This window comes from Gossypium hirsutum, chromosome A10, assembly GCF_007990345.1.
Source record: "Gossypium hirsutum isolate 1008001.06 chromosome A10, Gossypium_hirsutum_v2.1, whole genome shotgun sequence".
NCBI lineage: Eukaryota > Viridiplantae > Streptophyta > Magnoliopsida > Malvales > Malvaceae > Gossypium > Gossypium hirsutum.
This window is the reverse complement of record NC_053433.1, coordinates 104,530,917-104,554,265: the sequence shown is the minus strand read 5'-3', so window position 1 is coordinate 104,554,265 and position 23,349 is coordinate 104,530,917. Positions and strand designations below refer to the sequence as shown.

Here is a 23,349-nt window from a genome sequence, read left to right as displayed (position 1 = left end):
GGCATTTTGAGATTATGCCACATTATTGTTTGAAAATTAAAAAAAACATATTTTTTAGGTGATGACGTGATATAATCTTAGAGTGCAACATACAACGTTCTAATAACTAGACTGGAGGTTGAACCATTCAGATCACTAATTCACAATTCAAGCGGTTTGATCAATTCAACCATTAGGCCAACAATAATTTAATAAACAATTAAAATACATAAAAAATTAAAAAAATATTAAGCCGGTTCAACTTGTTTAACTACCAATTTTTGTCTCGATTTTTAATTTTTACCGATTTCGAGCAAATTTAGATTCAATTGGTTCAACCCCTTCGTTCAAACTAGTATACCGATCAATTCGTGGTCTAATTGCTTCGATTGACCAATCTACTCCTATTCCAAGAATACCGATCATATCATCAAATTTTGACGGAATTTAAGTTCAAGGGACAATAATGGATCTAGTTACCAAGTTCAAGTATCAATGTGAATAAATAAAAAATATATGTACCAAAATGGATCTAGTTGTCAAGTTTAGGGGAAAAAAATTATGTTATCCCTAAAAGAAATGATTAAAAGTACTAGGGAAGCCGTTGTACTTAGGGGTGGATAGCATTTTGGTCCCTCTACTAAAAAAATGGATAAATTAACCTTTATACATTTCGAAACATGTAAATTAGCCTCTCCATTAAATTTTTCTGTTAAATTCCCCCTACTTAGCCCATGCTTGCCCTCAAGTATAGTTTGTGTCTACTGTGAAAATTAAATCCTGCCATGAAAGAAATAATACTTTAAAGCTTTATAAAAATTAGTCAAAATGTACATGAAAAATAAAGAGAACCCTTAGCTTGCTTTAAGTAAAATTGAAAAAGTATTCCAATTAACACATACAAAAATTAAGATCGACTTGGATTATTTCATGAAAATTAGGTAATTTTACCAAACCTATCAAGACACCTTATTTATTTCTCTCTTCAGTCCCCAAGTTTTATTATTATTACTTTCTTTTTCTTTTTTTGTTTTTTAGTTATTAATTTATTTTTACTTAGGAATATATTGAACCTTTTGACGCGAAGACAGATGACAGCCAAGCACCCCACCCCGGTTACTCAACCCAACACACTACTAATTTTTTTCTTAAGAACATATCAAACCTTTTGACACGAAAAGAGATGACAGCCAAGCACCTCACCCCGGTTACTCATCCTAACACATTCTTAAAAATTAATTCCGGTTAGCGGAGTTTTACCTAACACGTCACACAACCTTTTGACGCGAAATAGGATGACAACCTAAGCACCCTACCCCGGTTACTCAGCTAGTCACGTCTTAAGTTGCACTCATAATCACGGAAACATTATTATTATTAAACGAAATTTTAATTTAGGAGGACTTAGGAGCAACAATCAAGTGTCAAAAAAAAGTTTCAGCAACCTCCTTTAGTCATGAACATATTTTAAGCATGCAATTGTATTAAGTGTCCTCTCTGTATTTAGACTCAATCAAATTTACTAAAAGCAAAATAGGGTTAACTCTATTAATCATAATTATTTTAACATAATATAAATAAAACAGTGGAGATGAAATCAATTATAGCAAAATCATAATTTTATCAGAAGACAAAAATGATGCTTGTAAGTCAAACAGTGGGCAATTCTTGGTAAAAAAACCTTGGGCATGAAAAGAGGCAGAATATACTTAAAAAAATAAATGGGCAAAAACGAGCACAAGCAAAAAGAGCAGATAAAATGACAGTAATAACAAGGAATGCTGCCCCCTGCTTAAAACACATTGTCCTCTATGTGAAAGTAAAAGGAAAACAAATAGGTAGAAAAAGAAAAGTTTAGAAAAATTCCCCATGTAGTTACCGTTGTTTCGTCGGCCAAATCGACGCGTTTGGGTGCCAAAAATCTGCGTTGGCGACTATTGACGGTGAAAGACGGTTCGGCGGTGGCTCAGCCTCGGGTTCTCACCATGGTGTTGGAGGAAGCGACGGTAGAGATGATAGAAAGAAGGTGCTTGTGGGGGTTTGGGTAAAAAATAGGATAAGTTTTTAGGGCTTAAGGGTGCATAGGTAGAATGTTTGGCTGAAGGGTGGGTGTTTGGCTACAGTTTTTGATAGTCATCGACAGAGATGAGCTATTCCTTATTGGAATAGGGATAGGATTAAGGTTGTTCCAAGCCAATTTTTCTCATTTTTTTTTCAATTTACCTAAACAAAAGAAGAGAAATTTATTAATATCCAAATAAAGTAACAAATAATAAAATAAAATAAAGTAATAAATAAAAAAGAAAACAAAAGAAAACAATAAATAAAATAAAATAAAAATTGGGTTGCCTCCCAATAAGCACTTGTTTAATGTCGCTAGCTTGATCCTCAACTAGTATTGGGGCTGTTCCAGCTGAATTCTTTTGTTCGTATGGGTTTGGAAATTCTCATTTTTTATCACATCCACCATATTTGGTTTTAATCGTTATTGCGCCTCTTTCCTTGGTTTTATATTTTTCTTCAAGGGGTTGATCCCTTTTAAGTCGGCAATGGTCTCATCATTCTCCAAAAATATGAATTTGAGATGCTCGGGAAGTGGTTTTAATTTCGGATCTGGTGCTTGCACAACAGAAAGTAGAAGTTTAGTATCCATAGGAGCAAATAATTTATTAACAGATTCAAAATCATCAAATATCATTTTAGATTTATCTCTATAAGATGACTCAAAGGTTTTTTCTACTGATAAGTCAATTATGTCGACACGGTTTACGTTCAAGACTTCACTTGGGTGACTAATAGAGCCATAAACGTTAAACTTTACGATCTCCCTGTCAAACTCCATCGTGAGGGTTTCGCTTCATACGTCAATCTTAGTATTTGCAGTACTAAGGAAATGTCACCCCAACAAGATGTCCGAAGACCCAGGAGCGTTATCCTCCTCCATTTTTATCACATAGAAATCTGAAGGGAAGATAAGCCCATTGACTTTGACTAATACATCCTTGAGGACTCCTTCGGGATGCACAATGAACCTGTCTGCCAACTGAATTATAACACCTGTCTTTGTCAACAAACCCGCATTAAGTGATTCATAAATAGAAAAAGGCATGACATTTATGGAGGCCCCTAAATCACACATAGCCTTCTTAATTCCTAAATGGCCTATTTTGCATGGTATTGCAAACATGCCCCTATCTTTACATTTTGCTGGCATTTTCCGCTGTAACACTAAAGATACATTCTCACCAACACTTACATTTTCATTACCTATTAATTTTCATTTGTTGGTGCAGAGTTCTTTAATGAATTTAGCATACTACGAATTTTGTCTTATGGCATCCAACAGTGGCATATTGATCTTGACATTTCTGAATGTTTCGAGGATCTTCTTGTCTTCTTTGCCTTTTCGATACTGATTTAATCATACTAGAAATGGAGGTTGGATTTTTGGCAATGGAGGTTTTGCTCGGACCTGTTCATCGTTTTTGAGATTTTCCTGGGCGTTTTCTTGGCCAAGATTTCTGACAGGAATTGGTTCCAGTACCTTTCCACTTCGCAGCGTTACTGTATTTGCATGTTGTCTTGGATTAGGTTCTGTTTGTGACGGTAGCTTCCCTTGAAAGTTTAATTTCTCAATTGATATGGTCAAATCTCTTATAGATGCCTTGGTTTTCTGTTGAAAATCAAACATATTAACTGCTAATTTATTGACCAAAGTTTCTAGAGAATTACTTGAATCTTGTGACTGTTGTGGAACCTGATTTTGGTATGGCTGGTTATATCATGGATTGGCTCCATAACTTAAGTTAGGGTGGTCCCTTCATCCTAGGTTGTACGTGTTAGCGTAAGGGTCGTATCACCTTTGTGGTGGCCTAGGGAAATTTCCCACAGCATAGTATCATCATACAAACTAGGACATGCATCAGTTGTATGTTCAGGTGTAGCACATATTCCGCATATTCGGGCTGCTTTGGCTTTTTTTGCAACAAGAGAACTCACAATATTAGTAAGTCTATCAATTTTATCTTCTAATGTTGAATTACTTAGCTGGTGAACCCTTCTAGGGGGTTCAGGATTGGCTCAGAATTGCTGAGCATTTGCAGCCATTGTGGAGATCAAGTCTCTTGCTTGTTGAGGAGTCATGTTGACCAACGCTCCTCCACTAGCGGCGTCTACCATATTCATCTCTATGGGTTTCAGGCCTTCATAAAAGTATTGGAGGAGAGATTTCTCTATTATACCATGTTTGGGAAACTTACACACAATTTCTTAAATCGCTCCCAATAGTCGTAAGGAGACTCTGATTCTTTTTTTCTTATTCCAACGATATCTCTTCTTAACTCAGCTGCTCGTGATGTTGGAAAAAACCTATTGAGAAATAAACGAGAAAGATCAACCCAAGTTGCAATAGATCCAGTAGATAAGTAAAATAGCCATTCCCTAGCTGAATCAGCTAAGGAGAAAGGAAAAGCATGCAATTTGATTTGATCCTCAGGTACCTCCTGAGGGTTCATACTAAGGCAAATCATATGGAATTCTTTCAAGTGCTTGTGGGGATTTTCATTTTGCAAACCACGAAAAGTTGACAGTAGCTGGATTAAATCTGACTTCAGTTCAAAATCAGTATCCATAGTAGGATACGCGATACATAGTGGCAGCTGTTCTATCGGAGCTTCGGCCAGTTGCCGAATTGTTTGAGCCATAGGTTGAGGTGCTAGATTAGGGTTTTCGTTAACCCTAGCGTTAAGCACTTCTTATGGGGAATTGACTTCTACTTTTTCACTTTCAATTTGAGTAGGGTTTTCGTTAACCCTAGACTCTGTTTCGTCGTCGATTCTATTTTCTGGCGGTAGATTACTTTGAGTCCTAGCCATCGCTGACTGCTTTTTCCTTAGCTTTGTTTCTTTATAATTAGCTCTCTCAGTCTTTTCAACCTTCAAATCAAACGCAAGAGTACTTAAAGCAGATCTGGTCATAAGAAACAAAAAACAAGATTAGTGTGTTATCGGTCCCCAGTAATGACGCCAAAATTTGATGTGGTCGTTGAGAGCAACAAAAATATCCTATTCCCTATAAAATAGTAAAAATAACAGTAAATGGGAAGTAGGGTTGAATCCTCAGGGACCGGATTGTACAAATACTAGTTTCTTAAAATCCTAGACAAGTTTTTGGCAAGAAAACCTGCGTTCTTGAAAAAAAAAGACATAATTAAGAATTTCGAAATAAAATAAAAATAGAATTTAAAGTCGAATTGAATTTGAGAAATTAAATAAATTGTGAAAATTAAAATGGAGAATATAAAAATAAACAGAAGTTGGAAAAAAAAAGAGTTTCTTAAGTGGCGAGATTCCAGCCTCCAGTGTCTCGATCCTCCTTGGGTTCAATCCTTGGCTTTTAAGTAACCCTTCTCGAGCAGGATAAGCCAGTTATAGTAGAAGAGGACGCTTACGACCACCAGCTCCAAGAATTTAGACTTAAGATTTGGCAAAACCTGACTCTAGCCAATAATCGCTTTTGTGAGACTATCTTCTGCTAGATCATCACTTCCCAACGGTGAATACCATGCCGTTTTGTCTCTTGGACTAGCCAACCTCTGACGCAGAAAGCCAACGAACTGACTATGCAACCTTCCCAAAACGTACAAAGCGGCCGTTCCTTGTACAAGTTGAAAAGATCACCTATTAAGGGACATGGACGGAATCGTCAGTCCCGTAATGCGGAGAAGCGATGAATACCCTATTGAGAAGGCTAAGCGCGGATTCTAAGCCTTATGAACCTTTTTTTTTTGGGAATTTTAACAACCTTTGGCTAGATTGGTTTAGTGGCTCATGATTTTTGGGAAAGAAATAAATATAATAGAAATGAGATTTTTATTGAAGAAAATATGGAGAGAACAAAAGACAAAGTTTTTGGGAAATGGAGTGTTTATAGAAAAAAAAGAGAGATGTCAAATATGTGCCACTCCATCCCCTATTTATAGTATTAGAAAACTTAGCCTATTCCTAACTAAATTCTAAAAGATAAATACAGATAATTAAAGATAATTAAATATAATTAAAAATAAATCCTAAATTTAAATCTAAATAATTATCCTTAATAATTATTCTTATATAATAAAATATTAAATAGAGTCTTGTGCTAAAAAATCTCTTTTTTTGCACTTTCGCCCTTATGTCTTCCATACTTACATTTTTGGCACTACTTTTTTCCCTATGTTGCATGTTGGCCCATTATATCTTCAAATTTGCACTTTTTACCTTTAAATTTCCTTTTGCCTCCAATTTAATCCCTAAAAGGTAAAAGATAATAAAATAACCCAAATTAGTAGGATCATACTCAAAATAAACATGCAATTAGCACATAAAATATGTCGTTCTAGAATATTATCATAAATGATGACGTGAAAATGTTGAAAATTATTTTTTAATTGGTAAACTATAAAAATGGTCACCCAACTATGCATTTCATTCTATTTTGGTCACCCAACAATTAGTATTTTCGATTTAGATACTAAACTTTTCACAATTAAATATTTTAGTCTCTTTGAGTTGATGTTGGTTTTTTATTGGTCTATATATTAACAAAATTATCTCTCTAATTTTTGCACATTCTATTAATTTTATTATAAATGTAAAAAATTCAACAAATTTAACCCTTAATGTTTACAAAAATTTTCATCTTAGTTTTAATTTTGAAAAATTCAATAAATTTGGTCCTCAATATTTACAAAGTCTTTCAATTTAGTCCTAACTTTGAAAAAAAAAATCATTTTTAGCATTTTATAACTTATTAGCTAACTAGTGATGGCAATGGGGTGGTTTTTTACCTACCCTGACCTCAACCCGATGCTCTGCCGCCATGCCCCACCCTGACCAAATCCCAAATTTAAAAAAATTTAACCTGCTTCGAACCCAAACATTAATAGTATACTTGATTCTGATCCATCCGACCTTAGGTTTTTTCTTGTAAAATTGTAATTAATTAATTTTTTAAATAAAAAGTTTTGGCGCCATTTGTTATTAGATTTGTTTAATGATTTATTTCTAGAGTTGTGTGCTAATGTATATTTACACACATGTTGTGATTATAACAAAGAAAAAAGAAGGAACAAAGGTTCCTTTAATAAATTATTAAATTAAGAAGATAGAAAATAGGAGAAATAACCTTACAAGAGTGAAAGGGAGACTAGTATAAAGGTAGTGGAATGAGACTAGTACCGATAAATTTTAGAGATTTTTTAATTTAATTAATATTAAATATATATAAAGAGTAATTTCATAAATATCTCGTAACAAGCTGGGACGATTTCATTCTAAATCCAACCCAACCCGATTATTTTTTAAAATTAACCATCTTGACCTGCCCTGACACTTGACTTCAAGAAAAGAAAAAACCTGAACTATTAGGTCGAATCGGCTCAAAATCTATTGGATTCGAGTTTCTTTTGCCATCCCTACAACTAACCCATGTTAGATATCAAAATAAGAAAAAGGAAAGTACCCTCTTTCAAGTCACTTGCAAAATAACTCTAAAAAGTTGGGATAAAAAAATCCAAATGAAAATACAATAATTAAAAATGTTATATGTTCAGGTAGTAATGCAGTGGGTAATTCCATATAGGTTCCAAATCAATTGGTTTGGTCCATTGTGAAGCCTAAATTTAGTAAAAGAAATTGTTGCAAGTGGCTTGAAAGAGGATCCTATTTTTCTTATTTTCATATCTTACATGGGTTAGAAAAGCTAAAAATGATTTTTTTTAAAAAGGCTAAATGTTGATAGTCAAATTTATTAAATTTTTTAGAATTAAAACTAAAATGATGAATTTTGTAAGCATTGAGGGCTAAATATGTTAATTTGTTATGTTTAGGATCAAATTGATAGAATGTGTAAATATTAGAGAGATAATTTTGTTACTAAAAAAATAAAAAAAAACTCACATCAACTCAGAATGACCAAAATATTTAATTTTAAAAAGTTTAGTGACTAAATAAATAACAAATTTAAGCATTTTCCACATCATTATTTAATATAAAAATTTAATAGAGGAGCTATTTTACACGTTTTGAACTGTATAAAGGTTAAATTTCCAATTTTTCCAATAAAAGGGCCGAAATGTAATCTACCCCTAAGTATAGGGGCTTTCCTAGTATTTTTATAAAAAAAATGTGAAGTTAAAAGAAAAAAATCCGAAAAAGATACAAATTAGAAAAGTAAAAGCTGCCATGTGTGCGTATAAGTATGGGTGTTTATAGTTTGGTTAAAACCGAATTAATCGATTGAATCGGTCTAATTTAGTTATTCGGTTGATGTTCGAATTTAGTTCGGTTGGAAGTCAGTTAATAATTTTTTAGAATTTAAGTTATCAATTAATTTGATTCGAAATCGGGTAATTAACCGAAATAAATAATAAATAATATATATAATTATTAACTTTTTGGTTGGTTGTTAGCTTTCAAGATTTATGTAGTATTTTTAATGTTTTATTTATTATCTTCACTTTTATTTAAAAGGTTTTTGAACTATTAAAAAAAAAGAACATTAGTAATGTATTTTTGACATGTTTTATACTTATTTAAATTAAAAGAGAAAAAAATATAATTTTCGGTTAATTTAATTAACTGAAATATTTTGATTCAATTAATATATTTAAAAAAAACTTTAATTCAATTAATAGTTAAAATCTTTTACATTTTGAATAATTCAATTAATAATAATTTAATTTATATATTAACTAAACCGATCATTTTAATAACCCTATGTATAAGTGTAACTTATAAATGGGTGAAAGCAAAAATGCCAAAAATATTGGTAAAAGCATAAAAGCAAGGGAGTAAAAAGATAATTTGAAAAAGCCGATGGATAAAAGCATTATTCACTGATACATAACTAAATCGGATTCTCTGAAAAACTTATGCTTTTGGTTGAAAAAACCAAAAGAATCATAGGATTGTCTTTTATTGCCCAACGGGGAATGGTAGGTAAAATTATAATGTAGGAATATTTATTTTTATTTAATAAATAAATAAATTTATATATATTAAATTAAAGAGTTGATTTTTTTATTAAATAATTTATTAATTTGTATAGTTAAAAATTTAATGCGTAATATTTATCCAATGATATTTGATGTGTCATTTGTATCTTATTCTAACTTATAAAATTAAAATTTTAACAATAAAAATAAATAAAATTTTTAATAAAATAATTAATTTACCTATTAATCTAATATGTTAAGATTAATTTACTATTTTTTTAATAGCAAAATACAATCTTTTCATCATATTTCTAGGCGAGATGAGATTACTTAAATATAGATTTATATGGTTGTCCCTATATGTTACTTTTGAGATAAATTTATATATATGTATTCCAGTCCTGGCCTGCAGATTAATTTAACCCGAATAAGTCCTTTTCATTCCAGTTGAGAATTTGTATTCAACTAAACATTTTGGACTTTGCTAGTGTCTTAATGTTTCTGAGTTTATTTTTTTTTTTGGAGGTTGGTCTGATATGGCGCTCAACCTCTCTACTACCTGTGAAAGCTGTAAGGATGAAAATGGCAGTCCACCACCACCATCATTCAAAGAGATCATCTCCACTCATCCTACAGAAAATGGGTGGAAAGTTTTCCAGCATCTTTGTTTCTACCAAGGTTTTTGGTGCTTCCCTCTTCACCTCAAAGGAGCCATGTTTGCTCAACACCATTTCAAGGCTCAAGCTACTGATGTTTTCTTGTGTAGTGCTCCCAAGACGGGAAACACTTGGCTTAAGGCCCTCAGTGTCGCAATCGTCACTAGAAATGATAACTCCAACAACAACCTCTTGCTTAACAAGGTCCCCCATGAGTGCATCATGTTCTTGGAAAAGGATCTCATCAAGAATCCAACTGCTCAATCCGATGAAGGCAGGCTCCCTCTTGTGGCCACTCACCTGCCTTACACTGCTTTGCCTAAATCCATCCTCCATTCAGGTTGTAAAATGGTCTATATTTGCAGGGATCCTAAAGATGCATTTGTTTCCTTGTGGCACTTTGCAAGGGGTATAAAAATCAACAACAACCCTGATCTCCCCATTGATGTTGCCTTTGAGTTGTATTCCCAAGGAAAATCAAATTTCGGTCCTTATTGGGACCATGTTTTGGGGTACTGGAAAGCAAGCCAAGAAAACCCAGAAAAGGTCCATTTCATGAGATATGAAAATCTATTGACAGACACCATTTCTGAGGTGAAAAGGTTGGCTGAGTGCTTGGGGTACCCTTTCTCCTTCGAGGAAGAAAAACAAGGGTCAGTGGAGAAACTTGTCAACTTATGCAGCTTACAAAATCTGAGCAGCTTGGAGATCAACAAGAATGGGAAATATGGAGATGCTGAAAGGGGAATTAATAACAATGTTTACTTCCGAAAAGGGAAGATCGGGGACTGGATGAACTATCTCACCCCTGAGATGGGAGAGAAACTGGACAACATCATGGAAGAAAAGCTAAGTGGGTCAGGGTTCACATTTCGTGAACCCAATTAAACCACTAAAACCTGCTCCAGTTACTAGTTTTTTATCTTGCACTCTTTAGGGTTTGAATAAATCTGAGCTTGCTGCTTGAATAATGGCTGCAAATTTCGAGCATTGCTTTTCTCTACCTGTTGAAATTGCAGGGTTGCATTTCAACGTGTTGTTTGAAGTTGCAAGGCAAGGGTTTTCAAGTTATTTGTCATTTTCGACATGTTGATATTGCAGGTGTCGTATGTTTTCTGTATGAATTGATGATTAAATTAATCCATCTTCAACTTTTCATAATCTACGTCAACACATAATATAAAAGGTTAAAGTACTGTAATCATTCTACTTTTAAATAAAAGGTTTAATATAAAAATTGCCCCCTAAACTATATCTCTTTTACCATTTTGGTACTTAAACTTTTGCTCTCATTTTTACCCTTCAGCCTCTGCAATTGCTACCAAATCATGGGTTTCTCAAAGTAATTGTAATCTGTCTTTAGGACGGCCAAGCTAATTACAGATTATTGAGCAGAACTAATATTTTGGGAAAGGATGCATTTTAGGGTTAAGTTTTTAAAATTGTGACTAAATCGATATAATACATATAAGTCACACGGAAATAGACAACAAAAAAAATTAATTTTGATTAGTTAAGTGACGAAGTTAAAAAAATTTTGATTATTCATACATCTTTTTCCTTATTAAATCTCATCAAAAGAAAATAAAATCTAAAGTTTCATGAGTTCCACAACTTTAACCGATGCAGAGGTCTTGATGAAATATCATTCCACCAAGCATTCACACAAGGCCGACTAGTTACAAATGACGATTTAGAGCTTCTTATGAAATAAACAAGGTAAGGAATATGGTGCAAATCGGCCATGCTATAGAAATCTCCTCCGAGATATTTATATTCCGACAACCTTTCCTCGTAGACATCGAGAACTTTGGCTAGGTTCCGCAATTCGATCTCGATGATCTTCTCGTCAGGGGCGACCCCGTATATTGGATTGACAAACATTTAGCGAATGAGTGCATGCTTGCGTTGGAGGGTTGAATTGGTGAGACTCCACTTCCATCCATGTATCCACAAGGGTGGAGTCCGTTAAACTACTTGAACCCAAAAGATCGATGGTGATTCTAGTTTCGTTATATTTGCGTGCCAAGTATTTGCATATTGCCCTTGATTCTGGTTTTCAATGGAATTCATACAAATTATCAACAAAAAAAACAAATTTTTTAAAGAATTAATGAATCTTACCAAAGATCTTGACATGTCCATCTTCTAATGCCGGTATCTGGCCAAAGGGCTATCATTAACTAAAAAAACATTTGGATTATTTTGCTTAATATGTAAATGGAAATCACAATTTTATAAACAAATTAATTATTTATAAATATGAAGGTGATTTGATAAAATATCATGTTTATGTTTGGGCCGAATTTAAACAATTAGTATATAAGAGATGAAGCTGAACCCAACCTAAACCAACCTGACCCATCAACCCCAATGGTTAATAGCCTTACATTTAGAGATAAATAAGGTGGTTTTTTGTGGGCAGAATTTTCGACATCGACCGGGACAAGCTTGTATTGGAGGCCTTTCTCGCATAGGCAAAGCAAGACGCGTGCAGTGCATGTAGAGAGGGGAATTCCATGAACTTTGATCACCATGGATATTTGCTGTAAGCTATTCTTTATTTCACCAAGAAATGAAGATGAGGGTTGAGAAGAAAATGTTGGTTTGTTTTTTCTTTTCTAGTTAAAGATTGATATCACTGCTTTTTCGGTTTCTATCGATTCATTCTTTCCCTTCTGTTTATTTCTTTTCAATTGCTGCCTGCATTTCTTGTCGGTTTGTTATTAGAAATGGCATCTATGGGAACAAATGATACAGCTGCTTCAATGCTTGCATAAATTATTCACACTCCAATCCAAGTGCCTAGAATTAACCTGGTACGTTATATTCCTTTCATTCAACTTGGTGATATTATGAAAAGAAACTAGAAAGTAGAATGATAAAAGACCAATCAAAGGTCGCATTCAGAAAAAAAGAAAGAAAGGATACATCATTAATTTCGATTTTTTCATCATCATCAAACCACTAATAATCAAGATTTCAATGTTACATAATATAGCTATTATGAGCTATGAATCTGGTCTAGGCATTGGTGACCTTCTCTTGGTTACTGGTACTTTTTTCATAGTAATGGTAAGCTGCTGCACTAGACAGCACGGCCAGTGTTAAGGCTTGTGAGTGCATCCTACATCAAATCAAACACATTTTCATCATCATCATCATCAGCAGTATCTGACATAAAAATACTGATAGAAGTATGCATGCTAAGCTGAGTTTAATCAGGTTTCAGAAAGAAAAATGGTATAAACCTTGCATGAATAAGCCTCAGACTTGGCTTAAGAGGGCTATTTCCACGGCTGTTATAAGCCAACGATGCCCCAATTGCAGATGCCCAAACTGCACCTGCAGGATCCAATATTTCACCATATCAACAAAAAAAATGAACATCCAGAAAAAATAATGAAACAAAAGGAATTAAATCTTAAACTGACCAATGCTAGTGAGCTTGTGTTCTGAAACCCAAGACTGAAATGCCTCCATGTTTTTCTGGTTACTATCTGTTTTTGCTAGTTATGTGTGAAGCTGAGATTGAAAGGGAAGAGGGCAAGTAATTTATAGAGAAAGTGAGATGATGTTGAAACGTGTGCTTTTGTTGGGAATGCGGTGCATGTGGCCCCTGGATTTGAGGTTTTCACTATCTCTTGGAACATTGGATAAAGTTAAACCAGAGGCTTTCTCACCTGTTGGCTGGTTTTCGTTCCTGTCTTTACTTTTTTGACATGTGCGTAGATCCTGTGGGCCATTAGCATTTGGACCTGAACTAAAAAACTAGGAGCTAATTATATTTCTCACTTTGAGCAGGTGGTGGTGTTAGCAGCAGTGGGAATTACTATTTTCTTTGATTAGCTCACCAAACATCAAAGTTGTTTATTCCTCCTCAACTAATAAATTCATTTTGATTTTAACACAAATATCTTGGATGTGTTTCTTTTTGTTCAATTTTGTGCCTCAATTTCATATATGTAAAAGTTTGATGACATAATATTTTGAAATTATGATACATCCACACTTGAAAAATACAAAAAAAATATTTTTTTAAAATATTTAGATGATGATGTGGTACGATCTTAGAGTGCCACGTCCTCACATCTTGATGGAATTTAAGTTAAAAGATCAAAATGAACTTAATTGTTAAATTCAATAACAAAGTGAACCTAAAAAAAATACAAATATCAAAGTAGACCTAATTACCAAGTTTAGGGATTAAAAATTATATTAACCCTCAACTTTATTATAGATGTGGGCTAAGAACACTGAGAGAAGCCAACAAATATTACAAACTGAAGCACATTGGGCTTCATCCATGGCAACAGAATAGTTTAGAATTTAGCTTTGCTTTGGCATTTGACATATATACGGTAACCAAATTGGCCCAAAAGCATTCGATTTTGAAAATGTCGGCGGTTGTGTCTTAGGAATCCAATAACTTGTTGGATTGGAGCAGCGTCCAGAGCTTTCAACGGTTCCTCAATAATTCCATCCTTTCCCGAATCCCTCCATTTTCATGGCTATATTAACTGAATTTTCCCGCCAACTCAAAACCAGCTGCATCAATGCACTCTATAAAACAAAACCCACGCTCAGATTTCTCTGGAAAGAAGAGAAAGATGAAAGAAACTGAATCATCATTAACAAAACGAAGAAGTAAAACCAGCAAAAGGAACCCTCTCAGAAAACTCCATTAGTTATCCTACTTCTAACTCCAACTTCACTGCCACTGAATCCATCATCAACAATAAAAATGACAAGAACAAGGACGAGAAAAAATCAGAGTAACAAAAGGCAAACGCTAGCTCCACGCCGTCTACATCACTAAAAAATGCCTTTTTTTCATGTAATTTTGATTGGTTCTCGGTTTTTTCTTCCTCTGTTTTATATTTGTATGTTTTAAGTGGGTTTTGATTTTCGAGTCTGGGTGGTCTAGGGTTTTTAGTTCTTGAATTTGGGTTTTTGGTCTATGAGAGAATGTTATTTTTGTTGTTTTAATACTAATGTCTTGATTAACATCTTGTTACAATTAAGCTTTTTGGGTTTTAAGTAACATTTTTATGTTGAATTTTATTTTTAATGAATTAATTAACATTTCTCCTGCATTAGAGTTTAATGGGTTTTGATTTTATGCTTAGTTAAGCTAATAGAATTGCATCTACAATAAGCCTATGAATTTTAATTGATGTTGATTTTATTAATTTAGTTTTTAGTAGTTCTTTTAATTGTTTCATTTTCTTCATTTTCAATGCAAGCTACATTATTTGTTTGAATATGGTTATTTAGATTCTAGACAGTAATCGTGTGAATTGATTAGTGTTTTTGATCTATGGAACTACTTATTTTTTAGAAGCAGTAGATGGAATACACTCTGTGGTCTGAAAATTATGTGATGTTGGTTATCTATGTTTTTCTCAGCCACTTTTTCTCTCTAGTTTTCTGGGTTTTTCATGTAAACTGTACTTTGTGGTTTCGATATACGAGTTGTTGATCACACTAAACAACGAGGCCGGATTCAAGGTGGGTTTCTTTGAACACTCTGCATTTCTTGTTGGTTTGATGCTTTGTAGTCTTTGATTACTCGAGAAGGAAAGGATACTTAAAAATTGTTAGCAAACTTAAAACCATAGTTGGATGATTATCAATATTATGGTATGTTAGTCCTTGAGGCAATCAAATGGTATTTCAATGTTGTAAGTAGATATTTACAACTAAATAGAAGATGGAAGTGACTTTCAGCATTCACTCTCAACTTGATAGGTTGTTAGGTGTTTAGGCCACAATTATAAGACGAGGACTCCAAAACTTTGATCAATGAAATGTTCCAAATGTTTATTCTTTTGGTACCTTGTGCTTGACCATATGTTTGGATATTAGAAAATAGAAAGAGAAAAAAAGGGCATGAAACAATTGCTAACTTGGTTAACAAATGCTTATTTTTTTTTAATCAGTTTTCATTCATATATCTTCTGTTTCATATAATAATTGAGTCTCGGGGGAGATGGTAGGTGATGAGAATGATAGACTGTTGTTCCCTTTTAAAATGGTTTTGTTTTAGATGCCCTGGTTTTCCACATATTTGTTTTGTATCAATTTTCATTCATATATCTTCTGTTTCCTAACGTAATCGAGTCTCGAAGGAGATGGTAGGTGATGAGAGTGAAAGACTGTTATTCCCTTTTAAATCAGTTTTGCTTTAGATGCCCAAGTTTTCCTCTTGTCTATATTTCTAAGCCAAGTTCCTGTGAGGACTCAGAAAATGACTTTTGGAACATGAAAGTTTAAGATATTTGAATTATTGTGTCTTGTGATAGCATGTTATATTTAGGTATTGAAAATATGATCTTATTTATTTAGATTTTTAATCTTCTTTACTCTTTGTATCTTGTTCTCTTCTTTACTATCCCTCACTTACCTTATTTACTAAAAGTCTTTTCGCCTTGTCTTTAATATAGGAAAAAGATGGATGGAGATGGTGATATTGATATCTCCAAATCATGGCTAATGCTATTTTGAAAGGTTAGCTTATAAGCTCCCCTAGTTTCTTAATTTGTATTGAATGGATAATTATGCTATTCATCTTTGGGAGATTTTGGCCTTTCATTAAAACAATTTATTTAGAAGTTCTCTATCAACCTTATATATAAAACTTATGTTGCTCTGACTCTTCATCTTTTTTTATGTATTTGTGTTTGACGCATATATGGATATAGGTATAACAATATGACTCCAAGGATTCTCCAAATTACATAAAACCAAACCTTGGAAAAATTGAAATACCTTTATTTAACACTCACAGCCAAGTTTGAGTAAATGATGCATATATGTACAGTGTTTCTTCCTGTCATGATTTCTTCCCTTGGAGTCAACACGACAATTTTTGGATACGGATAATGGCAGGTGACAGTAAGATTGTTCTTTTCCTTTTCACATTCCAACATTTTACTCAACTAGGGGTGAAAAAGAAGAAAGGACAAACAAAATGCTGTGTCAATGGACAATTTGTCGTTTCACTTCATGGAATCAATTTAACTCGAAAATGCTTACATTCTGCCTGTTATTGAATCATTAACATGCCATGAATGCTTGTTTATAGGCTGTGCTATGGCATTTAGATCAGTTTGCATTTTTCACACAGATATGGAATGGAATTCAAGTGTTAAACACAAAAGTCGGATGGAGCATGTTTCTGGAAGCAAAACAATGATATCATGGCTTTTTCTTTTTATCTACAATTGCTTTTTTTTTTTTGCTTTAGTTACGTCACTAGTATTAGTTATTACACATTGATGTTGATGATTGCTTTTGCATTAAGTCATATCTTGCTTTGGTCTCTTTGAAGCTTTTTTTCTTCCATAATGATATGAATCCTTTAAGATAATTTGGATAAATATGTTTTAAGCTGAGCTTAGTGGTTTGGTTATGTCACCACGATAGCAACACTGAGAGAAGGCTAAGCCGGTGAGGTATATGCTTCCAAGCACGACTTACCCCACGATTTCATTGATAAGTTGAGCTATGATACTCTGATTCGACTGTGAGTGTTGGAAATGAGTATGTATGCAACATGGGTATGTTCAATTTTTTTTTCAAGCTTTTCAGGTATTGGGAGAGTCCTTAAGAGATTCGTATTGTATCCTTACCCTTGTTGGATACTGGTTTTGATGCATTGGAACATGTAGAAAATTCAAGAGTCGGAACAACATAAGGATATGGTCACTGACAATTTTTGGTGTAATATAATGCTTGAAAGTCTTCCCAATCGTAGGTCGAGTAGCGAATGTGCATCCAATTATAATCAACCACCATGATAGTTTAGACTACACTTCTACCCGTTTAGAGTAGCTTTTAATGTGTTTGATTGACAGATTTTCCATGTCTAGCAAATCTGTAGTTCATAAAAAAGCATACTCTGCCGACACTGGCATTAAAGCATGGGCTTGATTCCCTTTTTCAATTGTGAATTATTGGTATCATGCTGGCAGGAAACTTTTGTCTTGTCCCTGTATTGTCCAAGTCTTTTGCTGTTGTACTACCAATAATGCAGGTTAGGCCTATGTTAATCGGATTTGATTGTTGTCAGGCATGGGTGTTCAATCTTTTCTTGGATTTTTATAAGAGTACGATGAAAGTATCATGAAGACTCGTATAATAAGAGTTAGATTATATTTTACTCTTTGTATTTAAAAATAAATAAATTAATTTTTGTATATTAGAATAAAGAGTAAACTGATCCTATTAAAAATTCTATCTATTTCTACTCTTAAAAATTAGTTTTTATATATCAGTATGGTGTATAAGTGGCATGTCACGTATTATTGTCCAGTTATTCCATCAAACACACCGATTTTTAAACCGTAAATAGGTGAAATAAGTGAAATTTTGTTTTTAAACCGATTTTTTTATTTCAAAAAAAAAAGGTGAAAATTTTAAAAGAAATAATTAATTTATTTAATTTTTTAGTAGAAGAGGTAAAGCACAATATTACGGGCATCTATTTCCATAAAAAAGTATACTTTAGAAAAGGAAAATTGGAAGCAACAAAGGGCCAAGCAACAATTTGATTGTGCCAATCAGCCATTACATTTATATAAAATTTAATATTAATTATAAGTATATGTAGTTTTGTGGTTTGCTTGGATATGAGTGGTGGAGCCTACTGAAAGAAACATTTTACCCTATACTGAGGCTAAATAAGCTCAGGGTTATTCCTTTCTTTCTATTATAATAAAAGTGGTAAAGGACCCAAGGATTGTTACTGGAGCTCATTTTAAGCAAAACATTACTTTATTTTATTATATTTCTGCTTTCTTCATCGGTTTCCAAAGTAAACTTATTTTGCTCATCTAATCTTCCTATTCAATTGGATCCTGTAAAAGTTAATCCTTCTTTTTTCTTTTTTGATAGAGAAACTCTAGCATTCAATTCGCTCAATTGTTTCAAAGATGGGTTAACCTGAGCTTTAGAAAAATCAGTATGCTTCTTACACTCATTTTAAGCTAATATATAGAAAGATTTTGGGTTGATTTTTAATTGGGGTTGTGCCTGAGTTAAAGGTGAAGTTATAAGAAGTTTGAAACTTAAATATTTGGTGTAAGTTCTAATTTTAAAATTTGAAGTTGGTTAGATATAAAAATTGAACTGTTTGAATTTCTTTTGATTTAGTTCAATTAAATTTCATTTGCTTGATAAAATATAAGTTTGATTTTCATATTTAACTTTGAACTTAATTACTTTTATTTGATTTTCAAGTCAAGATTGAATTTAGGTTTCTAATACTTCTGAAATAAACTTCAGTTAGATTCGTTAACTATTTAAGTCAATTATTGAAATATTTAAATTTAACTTGTTCGATAACTCGAGCTATGAACTCCAATTAAAAAACTCTAATTATTTTTTTATTTGAAATCGAAAATCTTACAGGTACAAGTGCTCTTTTATTGCATAAACATTTTATTAGAAAAAGGAGAGAAAAAAAAAGGATAGTACAAATTTAAATTATATGAACATCTCAATCACTCACTTCAAACAACAGACAGATAACTTTTTTTTTTTTTTAAATAAAATTTCTTGCAAGTATGGAAACATGTTTCAATTTGCTTTCCGGCAGTTGATTCTGATTTCCCCAGCATTTCCTGTGAGAGGTTTAATGTTTCCCATCTTGATCATAGACTTGGCAAATTCCTTGAACAATAATGAAGTATCGGCTGCATACTTTTTAACCAAACCATCAGTTAAAGAACTTCCATTGAAGATCTCTTGATCTGAATGAAGCAAACCCTTCTTATCCAACAAATTCTTGTAGTATAAGTTATCAAAACAAGTTGGTGTTTGACGGTCGAGAGGGGCGAGCACACTATCGTTGCCGCTTCTCGGGCAAATCCGTCGCAACGAGTTGGCAAAGGAGGGGTCTATATTGGAGTCGTTGTAAATGTGTGACCGAAATGATGTGCAGCGGGCGAGGCCAATGGTGTGTGAACCTGCGAATCCGAAAATGAAACATGATGTGTCTATGCTAAAATGTAGTTATCCGAAAATGACATTTGGATTACCAGAAAGTGCTACAAGGTTTTTTATTGAGAGGCCTTGAGCTGAGAAGCTTGAAATAAGAGCGCTTAGATTAGAGGTGGGCGGTGGAATAGAGGTATTTGCGGCACTTCTGCTAGCGCTTGTCGAATCCCTTCTTCCCAACCTTACTTTCCATGACGGACCCCCTAACTGCATACACCACGAAAATGATCAATTCATAACATTATTGACTGCAATAAGGTACCAAGTGTACTTACCCGAACAACCGAATCACGAGCAGCAATGGCGAGAATATCAGCGCAGGATACAACTCCAGGACACGCTTTCTCCAGCCGAGCTTTGATGTTGTCGACGACGTTGAACCCTCTCGCCGAGTTATTGTTCGGAACCGCGGTTTTCTCACCTATAAACGTCGAGTTATCGTCCAAAAGTACCGACCCATCACAACCCTGCTCACCATGAAGGCTCAGTGTAGGATTGTCAAACACAGGTATTTCAAGAAAAATGAGGAGTACTCACGTTAACGAAGCAGTCGTGGAAATGTAATCTCAGCAGCGAAGCTCCGATGCGAGTTTCGTTCTTTATAGCAGCGGCAACTTCGGCCTTCACTATAGATAAAGCTTGCGGGCAAGTGGATGAATAGTAATTAGGAGAGAGTTGGGCATTGGTTTGACATGAAGAAACAGCAACAATAAAAATAATTAGTAACAGTGAACGAAACAAAGCCATGTTGGTTAATGCAAATTTGTTGCCAATCATATTGGAAATAAAATGAGGCCCTTTTTATAGTGTGTAAATGCGTAAAGATTTGGGTTAATTCTCACATAAGGATTTGGAAAAACGTGGAAGGTATAAATAAGGTAACGTAGGTTGCCAAGTTCCTTCTGTTGATTGACGTACGTTAGTTTGTTGTGATGTTTTTTTCTTTATTTTCAAGATCTTCTATTGAAAGCTTAAGGTTCCTTTAGCCTCCAATGCTGCCTTTGAGTAAGTTTTATTTTACACTGATAAACAATAATAAACTTAAAGACCCGTCTCATTTATCACGATTGCAGATATAAACAATGTTACAAACAACTCGAATTGAAGGCATCTTTAAGCAAATCATGAAAGTAAAAGTAAGTTTTCACTGTTTCTGATAAGTTTACCAGATGTTCTACAGCAGCTATTGTTGAAGTTCTGAAATAAGCAAGATAATTGTAACGAAAATAGTAGCTATAATCCTTTCACAAACACCATGTTTTTTCAGTTGACTTTTCTGCAATTGATCCTAATTTGCCCAGAATTTCCTGTGAGAGGCTTGATGTTGCTCATCTTGATCATAGATTTGGTGAACTGTTTGAAAAACTTCGAAGAATCTGCGGCATACTTTTTAACCAGAGAGTCGGCTGATTTGTCGTTAAAGAGCTCTTGATCGGACCGGAGGAGACCCTTCTTTTTCAACAAGTTTCGAAAGTAGAAATTATCGAAAGTAATCGGTGTCCGTAAGTCAAGGCGTCGATGAATGTTATCTTTTCCGTTTCTGGGGCATTTGTGTTGCAGGGACTTAGCAAATGAGGGATCAATGTTGGAGTCATTGTAGATGTGTGCTCGAAATGTTGTGCACCTTGCCAGGCCAATAGTGTGTGCACCTACATACCATTCCAAAATGAAACCAGTAGTTAATCAAAACAAAAGTATAAGCCTTCCGGTGCTTTCTCTATTTTACTTGGACTCTTCTTGATTCTTAAAGTACTCATATCAAACACCTTTATTGACACATTTTTAGATATGGGAACACATGAAAAAGCTTATAAAAATTGGATATACCCGCATCAGAGTAACATAACTCGAAACAATGTAGAATTTGCCTAGTTAAGAGTCTAATTACCTGAAAGTGCCACCAAATCTTTCAATGAGAGTCCTTGAGCATGGAAGTTTGATTTGAGAGCACTTAAGGTGAAACTGGGTGCAGGAATGAACTTGTTTGCATCAGCCCTGCTAGCAGTGATAGAATCCCTCCTCCCCAATTTAACTTTCCATGACGGACCCCCTAGCTGCAAATGATAAAAAGGCCATTAATTGCGGTGGTCCGACATTTTCACAGTCACATTGCGGTCAATTACAATAATCATCAACGTTAAAGAAAACAAAACCGTCAAATAACGACCATAACATCGCGTTGCAGCTGCTACTTAAATGCAGACTTTGCAGCTGCTACTTAAGTGCAGACTTACTACGACAGTCGAGTCACGAGTTGCAATGGCAAGAATATCGGCACAGGAAACTACTCCAGGGCAAGTTCTCTCCACTTCAGCTTTAATGTCGTCGACAAGTTCGAATCCCCTAGCCGAGTTATTGTTAGCAAGTGCAGTTTTCTCACCAATAAAAGTCGAGTTATCGTCCAACAATATCGAACCGTCACAACCCTGCAGGTATTTTCATAAACCAAACAGCCAGAAGATTGGAGCTAAGACATAAAAAAAAAAATACAAGTTTATGAAACAATGCTCACATTAACAAAGCAGTCATGGAAATGCAACCGCAGCAAAGAAGCCCCCATCCTTGGTTTCTTCTTTAAAGTCGATTCGGTTTTAGCTTTGACAATGGACAATACTTGGGGACAAGTGGATTTGTAGTAATTTTGAGAGAGTTTGCTTCCATGGCTGCCTTCAACAAATGCACCAAAGACAAGAATGATAAGAAGAAGTAACAAGGACCAAGCTTTAGCCATGGAATGCAGTCCTGTGAAATCTCAAAGGAAAAAAATGGTTATTTTTGGACACTAAAAACTACACAAAGTGGAAGCTTTTAAGCCTAATATAGCTCAATTTCTTCAGATACTTGGGTGATTGGGTATTTGACAGAAAAGGGGAGAAAAGTTATACGTAGTTTCATACACTAATCATTTCAATTAGAGTTAATCCTTAAAAGTAATGGCAATTTGTTTATAGCTTTATATCTCCACAAATTTTATGTTTACAGTATGCAAACCTTCTTTTCAATCCTACAAAATCCAATTCTAGTTACCATACCAATACAACACTTTCAATAACTTTGTTATTTATTTATTTATTTATATATTACAAGGTTTCACTTAAGAAATAAATCCAATTTTTGGATATATTAGTCCAAAGTTAATGGTTTGTTGAGTAAACATTTAAAATTAAAATTTTCAATATTTTATATTTTAAATGTGTTTTAAAATTATTTTAATTTTTTATTTAATATAAAAAATTTACCAAGAAGATGTTGAATAAGATAAGTAGGTATGTAGCTACTTATCACTTAATGTAGATTTTATTTTATTAAAAAAATTAAATATTCAAATTAGTATAAGTATCTTTTATCCAAAACTATCTAAAATAGTATAAAATATTATATTAATAATATTAAAATTTAAAAATAAATAATCTTTTAAAATTAATATTTATTTTTTCAAACAACAAAATTATATTCAGTACTTATATTGACTAATTAACCAAACAATTTTTTAATATAAATTCAACACTCATCAAATTTAGTAGTAAAAATTCAGTCCTTCAATTTTCAGTATTTAAAATTTCAATTTATCAAACATATCAACTAAGCAAAAAAATCTAGAAAATCAAAATATGATTCATGTTATATTGTTGAATTCGGTTTGGCATCTTTGATATTTACATTTTTTCAATTGTTTTTTTTATGTTTTAGTTAAATTTGGTTATAAAAGAGTCAAATCCTTTTTTATTTTAAATATAA

At 33.5% G+C, this 23,349-nt stretch overlaps 4 protein-coding genes and 2 long non-coding RNA genes across 6 annotated transcripts; 3 read left to right on the top strand and 3 right to left on the bottom strand.

Moving 5' to 3' along the window:
* Positions 1-9,363: 9,363 nt before the first annotated feature.
* Positions 9,364-10,770, top strand: LOC107896434 (flavonol sulfotransferase-like). The gene has a single exon (XM_016821598.2). It carries the CDS (start codon positions 9,490-9,492, stop codon positions 10,495-10,497), a length of 1,008 nt encoding a protein of 335 aa, XP_016677087.1. The 5' UTR covers positions 9,364-9,489; the 3' UTR covers positions 10,498-10,770.
* Positions 10,771-11,488: 718 nt separating this feature from the next.
* LOC121207575 (uncharacterized) lies at positions 11,489-13,579 on the top strand. The gene is made up of 3 exons (XR_005902656.1): positions 11,489-12,428; positions 13,123-13,333; positions 13,414-13,579. It is a non-coding gene; the product is annotated as an uncharacterized lncRNA (long non-coding RNA).
* LOC107896437 (uncharacterized) lies at positions 12,489-13,190 on the bottom strand. The gene is made up of 3 exons (XM_016821602.2): positions 13,044-13,190; positions 12,861-12,954; positions 12,489-12,736 (listed from the first exon to the last, which is right to left on the bottom strand). The coding sequence occupies exons 1-3, from the start codon at positions 13,090-13,092 to the stop codon at positions 12,634-12,636; spliced, it is 246 nt and encodes an 81-aa protein (XP_016677091.1). The 5' UTR covers positions 13,093-13,190; the 3' UTR covers positions 12,489-12,633.
* Positions 13,580-14,028: 449 nt separating the features above from the next.
* LOC121207573 (uncharacterized) lies at positions 14,029-16,828 on the top strand. The gene is made up of 2 exons (XR_005902655.1): positions 14,029-16,119; positions 16,314-16,828. It is a non-coding gene; the product is annotated as an uncharacterized lncRNA (long non-coding RNA).
* Positions 16,829-18,976: 2,148 nt separating this feature from the next.
* Positions 18,977-20,558, bottom strand: LOC107896435 (peroxidase P7). Its single transcript, XM_016821599.2, has 4 exons — positions 20,149-20,558; positions 19,887-20,078; positions 19,653-19,818; positions 18,977-19,580 (listed from the first exon to the last, which is right to left on the bottom strand). Exons 1-4 carry the CDS (start codon positions 20,386-20,388, stop codon positions 19,192-19,194), a joined length of 987 nt encoding a protein of 328 aa, XP_016677088.2. The 5' UTR covers positions 20,389-20,558; the 3' UTR covers positions 18,977-19,191.
* An 89-nt stretch (positions 20,559-20,647) lies between these two features.
* Positions 20,648-22,457, bottom strand: LOC107896436 (peroxidase P7). Its single transcript, XM_016821600.2, has 4 exons — positions 22,124-22,457; positions 21,846-22,037; positions 21,500-21,665; positions 20,648-21,260 (listed from the first exon to the last, which is right to left on the bottom strand). Exons 1-4 carry the CDS (start codon positions 22,340-22,342, stop codon positions 20,875-20,877), a joined length of 963 nt encoding a protein of 320 aa, XP_016677089.1. The 5' UTR covers positions 22,343-22,457; the 3' UTR covers positions 20,648-20,874.
* Positions 22,458-23,349: the final 892 nt, after the last annotated feature.